This window comes from Aquarana catesbeiana, linkage group LG05 (genome assembly GCF_042186555.1).
Source record: "Aquarana catesbeiana isolate 2022-GZ linkage group LG05, ASM4218655v1, whole genome shotgun sequence".
Classification (NCBI taxonomy): domain Eukaryota; kingdom Metazoa; phylum Chordata; class Amphibia; order Anura; family Ranidae; genus Aquarana; species Aquarana catesbeiana.
This window is the reverse complement of record NC_133328.1, coordinates 305263718-305269717: the sequence shown is the minus strand read 5'-3', so window position 1 is coordinate 305269717 and position 6000 is coordinate 305263718. Positions and strand designations below refer to the sequence as shown.

The 6000-nt window shown below is 45.9% G+C and overlaps 1 protein-coding gene across 1 annotated transcript in view; it reads left to right on the top strand.

The window, feature by feature from the left end:
* The first annotated feature begins 3153 nt into the window (after positions 1–3153).
* CTNNAL1 (catenin alpha like 1) overlaps positions 3154–6000 on the top strand; it is a 448383-nt gene continuing 445536 nt past the window's right edge. The window contains exon 1 of the mRNA XM_073630832.1: positions 3154–3471. Coding sequence (XP_073486933.1) covers positions 3346–3471 — 126 coding nt within the window. The 5' untranslated portion in view covers positions 3154–3345. The remainder of the gene's footprint in view (positions 3472–6000) is intronic.

Genomic DNA, 6000 nt, shown 5'->3' with positions numbered 1-6000 from the left:
AAGTATGTAGCGTAGGGGCCTGCCTGATTGGATATAAATCGATTGAATAATTTAGGTAGGTCCTTATATTACATAGCGTTGATAGATCTTAAGTTAAATGTACAGAAATTGCATTGTCAGATTGTAATGTGTATGAGGAGCCCAATGATGCATGCAGTACTTTTGGTGTGGTGCTGTGTGATTTGAGCCCATTCAAAATGAATGGGCTCAAATCCCACCACACTGAACCGCATGTGAATAGCAGTGGGTTCCTGTGCGATTTCTAGTGTGAAATGGCTCTTAAAGTAGAACTAAAGTCCTGCTGTAAAAAATTGAGAGTAGGTAGGCTATTATTGCAGAAGAGATAAGCACTGTCCCATCTGCATTAAAATGCCCCCACCTGACTACTTGCTATCTCCTTCAGCACTTTAACCACTTGCTTACTGGGCACTTAAACCCCCCTCCTGCCCAGACCAATTTTCAGCTTTCAGCGCTGTCACACTTTGAATGACAGTTGCGCGGTCATACAACACTGTACCCAAATGAAATTTTTATCATTTTTTTCCCCACAAATAGAGCTTTCTTTTGGTGGTATTTGATCACAGCTGGGATTTTTATTTTTTGCTAAACAAAGATGGAAAATTTTGAATAAAAAAAAATCATGTTTCATAGTTTGTTATAAAATTTTGCAAACAGGTAATTTTTCTCCTTCATTGATATGCGCTGATGAGGTGGTACTGGTGGGCACTGATAGGCTGCACTGATGGGCACGGATAGGCACAGTTAAGGTGGCACTGATAGGCACAGTTAAGGCGGCACTGATAGGCACAGTTAAGGCAGCACTGATGGGGACAGATAAGGCGGTACTGATGGGCACAGATAAGGCGGCACTGATGGCCACTGATGGGCGCTGATGGGTGGCACTGATGGGTGGCATGGATGGGTGGCACGGATAGGTGGCACTGATGGGCACTGATAGGTACCACTGATGGGGGGCACTGATGGGGGGCAGTGATGGGCAGCACTGATGGGCACTTATGGGCACTGGTAGGTGACACTGATGGGCACTGATAGGTGGCACTGATGTGCAGCACTGTTGTGGCACTGATGTGGGCGCTGATGGGTGGCACTGTGGGCGCTGATGGGTGGCACTGATGGATGGCACTGTGGGCACTGATGGATGGCACTGTGGGCATTGATGGATGGCACTGTGGGCACTGATGGGTGACGCTGGTGGGCACTGGTAAGTGGCACTGCTCCCTTTTCTTAGGTGTCACTGGCAGGGGGCAGATGATCGCCGTGATCGGGACTGATGTCCCTCTCACGGCCGCCGGTGATCGGCTGTTTTTTTTTCCTCCTCACGCTGACAGCGTGAGGAGAAAAAATAGCTGATTACTGGCTCTGTTTACATCACATGATCAGCTGTCATTTGCTGACAGCTGATCATGTGGTAAGGGGTCGGGACCGACCCCTTACTCTGATCTGTGATCAGGCGAGTCTCATAGACTTGCTGATCACCGAGCGCGCCCTGCAGGGGGCGCGCAGGCCGCTCAATAGACGTCGTCCCGGCAATGTAGATCCGCGCTGTTGCCGTCATTTGGCAATAGCACGGATATGAAGCGGTTAAACTGAGCTGCTCAGCTTACAGTGCCAGGCCGGTCTCCGATTGCCAGGATGATGGCCTCCTCCTGTGCATGCACAGGAGTGATGTCACCCCCCTCCCCCATAGGATGCATTAAGGTGAAAAAACATGAGCAAGATAAGCCACGATCGTTTGCGCGTGAGGGCACGCAGCGTGGCGATCGATGGTGTGGTGTGTCGCTGACACACCGCAACTCTGATCGTGCAAAAGAGCCTATGATGTAGGCTCTTTACCATGTGATCAGCTGTGACCAATCACAGCTGATCACAGCATGTAACCAGGAAGTACCTGTAAACAGCTTTCCTTGGTTTGCGCTGACAGGCGAGCTGATCCGCGGCTCTCCTGTCAGTGGGGGCGGTCTGTGTTGATAATTAGCGCATTGATTATCAGCTCAGCCCCCATCAGAGGTGCCCACCACACCTGTCAACCACTGCCCATCAGCTGCCAGTCAATGCCCACCAAAGTGCCAATCAGTGTCAATCAGTAATGCCTGTCAGTGCCCTTCACAGATGCCAATTAGTGCCCATCAGTAATGACTGTCAGTACCTCATCACCAGTGCTGCCCATCATTGCCATCTATTAGTGCCCATTAGTGCAGCCTGTCAGTGCCCATCAGTGCCGCCTATTAGTTCCCATTAGTGCTGCCTATTAATGCCCATCAGTGCCACCTATCAATGTCCATCACTGCCACCTATCAGTGCCGCTTATCAGTGCCCATCAATTGTACATATTAGTGACTCCTCATCAGTGCCACCTTATCAGTGCCAACTCATCAGTGCCCATCAGTGAAGGAGAAATGAAGAAAAACTTTTTTTTTTCAAAAATTGTCACTCTTTTTTAATATATAGCGCAAAAAATAAAAATGGCAGAGGTGATCAAATACCCCCAAAAGAAAGCTCTATTTGTGGGAAGAAAATGATAACAATTTCATATGTGTACAGTGTTGTATGACCGCGCGATTGTCATTTAAAGCGTGACAGCGCTGAAAGCTGAAAATTGTCCTGGGCAGGAAGGGGGGTAAGTGCCTGGGTACTGAAGTGGTTAAATCAGAAGGGAAGCCGATTGTTTGCGGATTCCATCGTTTTGATTTGATGAATCAGATAAAAAAAGATTGAAAAGTGTTTGTGAGCGCCATAAGTGACGATTGTGTGAAATCCACTCCCCCCGGGTGGGTTATATCGATCAAATGAGTGGTTGACTACACAACGATTACTCCTCGATCAGAAAAGAAATAAAAAATAATAATGATAAACTTTATTTCATATTAAAAGGAAGATGGCCAAAGTTCTTTCCAAAGACAAGAGAAAGAAAAACACAAGAAATACACGAGGGGAGGATGGATGGATGGATGATGGATGGATGGATGATGATGGATGGATGGATGATGATGGATGGATGGCAGGGAAGAAAGGATCAGCTCTGTTTGCTCTCTTAGGACAGGCAGAAAGGAATTTGAGAAGAATGAGAAAGTTGCAGGCTGGGGGGAGGTGACCTCCCTGGTGGTGGGCGGGGATGTGGGAGGGGTTGTGTAGGGGGCGGGAGGAGGGAGCTCAGGCTGGGACTCCACACATCGGAGCGCTGACCGTCTGTAGCATGGTGAGGGATCTGTGATGTCTCCATAGAGTGATCGGAGTTTGGTCCATAGAGCCCGGAGATCGGTCGGAGGAAACGTCCACTCGTTGGTGTGTGAGTACAGGAGGGAGCCTGGGACTGATCTGCGAGTCATGGCCACTTCTCCGTGCAGCAGTAGTGGGGTCTCCTCTTCATCCTCCTCTGGATTCAGCATGGACACCGGCTTAGAGATCAAAACTAAATCAGTGGAGCAGACCCTCATCCCTCTGGTGTCTCAGGTAAGAGCAGGGTGACAACCTACCTGAGCAGTAATACTTCTTCCAGCCTGGGGACATTAAGTGCTCAGCTCCTGAGCCTGCATTCTACTACTCTACTGTGTTATTGTAGATGGGGGGGGCAGGATAAATAAATAATCAGATTGTGCCTGTGGAGCATGGCCCTGGGGGAGGCTTTATTAGAAACATATGTAGACAATCATTAGGCATTCATTATGACTGGCCTGTCATTTGAACCCTGATGTGCCTGCCAGGCTGGAGCAATCTTCCACAAGTATATGGAACTGATACAATGTACAATTTTCATACAAGTCCAACTGGGAGCTCCGGCTGCATCTGCGGTTGTCCCCTATTCTAGGTGTTGGAGCATCGCTGTATTGGAAGGAGATGACTTCTGTGCTGGGTCCATGTCCGCCTTGTCATCCTACAAACCCACAGGACACTTCCCAAATTCCTAATACCAGGGCTCACTTTTCTCTGGTAGTATTAGATTTGTTATATACAAGATTTTTTAATAATATTATTATTAGACAAAACAAACCTTGTACATACAAATATTATTATACAAAACTGATGCCTTCTATATAAAAATATTAAAAGACAAAACTGATCCCTTGTATATAGCTAAGAAAAAATATTTAACGTTGTTGTTATTATACAAAACTGACACCTTGGATATAACTAAGAAAAAAAATATGTAGTAGTATTACAATTTTTTTTCTTAGTTATGTACAAGGTGTCAGTTTTGATGATTACTAAAATTATATATATTTATAATATTATTATTATTATTATTATTATTATTTATATATTTTTTATTTAGTTATATAAACAATGCCACCTAGGAACTGGATTATTTATTTACTAGCAGAAAAGCCACCAACGTGCTCTGCGTCTTTTATTTAATCCTAACGTCAAGCCGCTACATTCATTAAACATGCATTCTTTTGAGCAGAAGTGCTGGACTATGTGGGCTGTGCAGCGCAATGAATAAACTCTCCAAGCTTGATGGCTTTTTAATCGCCTGGTATGTGGCAACAGCATGTTATGCAGCATTGTACCTAGACTTTTGTCCTCACTCCCAGCACAAGAAGAGCCTACCGTTTAACCCCTTAACATCATTTCCTAGGCACCCTTTAAGTGGACTCAATACTTGGGAGGTGGCATGGCTTCTGTATCATGTGACTGCTGTCATTGGCTCTGGGTGTTAAAGCACACTTTCCTTGCAACCGCATATATACATTGCATGGTAATCAAGAGGTTAAAGAGACTTTACCCCCCCCCCCTCGGGCCCCCCTCTTATTTTTTTTTTTTTGTTTTGTTTTTTTTTTTTTGGGGGGGGGGGGTGTTTATCCTTTTTTGGCTGTATTGCTCGGTTCGCTTCAAAACACATACTCGCCTACCCAGTGACTCCAGCATTGTTCTTCTGTGATTAGCTACTTTTGTCGCTAGGCCAGGTCCCATTTTCCCATTCATTCCTGTGTCATCAGGCGCTCACTGCCTCTTGTGTTCTTGCAGATGGTCCTTGATGATGCACCACCTTGTTCACCCTCTGGTGTCATCCTTGATGTTTGATAATGCCCCATCTCCCATTGCTTTCTGTCTCATCAGGAGCTCACTGCCTCTTTGATTCTTGCAGCCCGTCCTTGATGCTGCACTTTGTCAACTCTCCAGTGTCATTCTTGATGTCCTAGATGATGCGCCATCACCCATTCCTTTCTGTGTCCTCAGGAGCTCACTGCCTGTTGGGTTATTGTAGCTGATCCTTGATGATGTGCCCCTTTGTCCAGCCACTGTCCATGCCTACTCTTGATATTCCTGTCGCATTTCCCAGGAGGTTGCAAAAGCAGGGGTGACAGTGGTAAGAGCTGGCTGGATTAAACAAATGCCACCCCCCCCCCCGAAAAAAAATCATGTTTTTGACCCCGAACACTGGCTCCTAGCAGTTCTTTAACTGGGCTTTAATGCCCAGAGAGATGCGCCTGCTGTATCATGTGCCTACTGTGATTGGCTTTCACAGCAGTCACATGATTGGGAACCTGTCTAGCTGGCTGTCAAAACAGAAGCTGTGACTAAGAGCTGTTGGTGACAGCTCGGTCGGGGTGCTGGTAGTGCAGTGCCAGCAAAGAACCTCATGCCACTATTAACAAACATGCAGTGTCTGGACGTTAAAGGCCACTTTTCATACTATCACATATATGCGTTAGGTGGTCAGCAAAAGGCTAAATAGCATAAGGTTGCAGTAAGGAAAAGTTAATTTTAGGCGTGAAGGTCCCTAATAAACTTTTACAGGAACGTGATAACACTTAAAAACCAGTTTTGAATAGACCGTTATTTTAGCCAATATGCTTTTGGCTTGTAAGTAGAAATTCTTTCGAAGCCCAAAATACTAAGTAGATACCGTACTTGATGGAAATTGCACCAAGAACCTCAGTGCTGTAAGGCAAGAGCACGTACTATGTTTTCAATTATCCATTGAGGTATCATTAAACAAGAGTGAACTTGTCAGCAAGCCTATGGAGTTGTATTAAA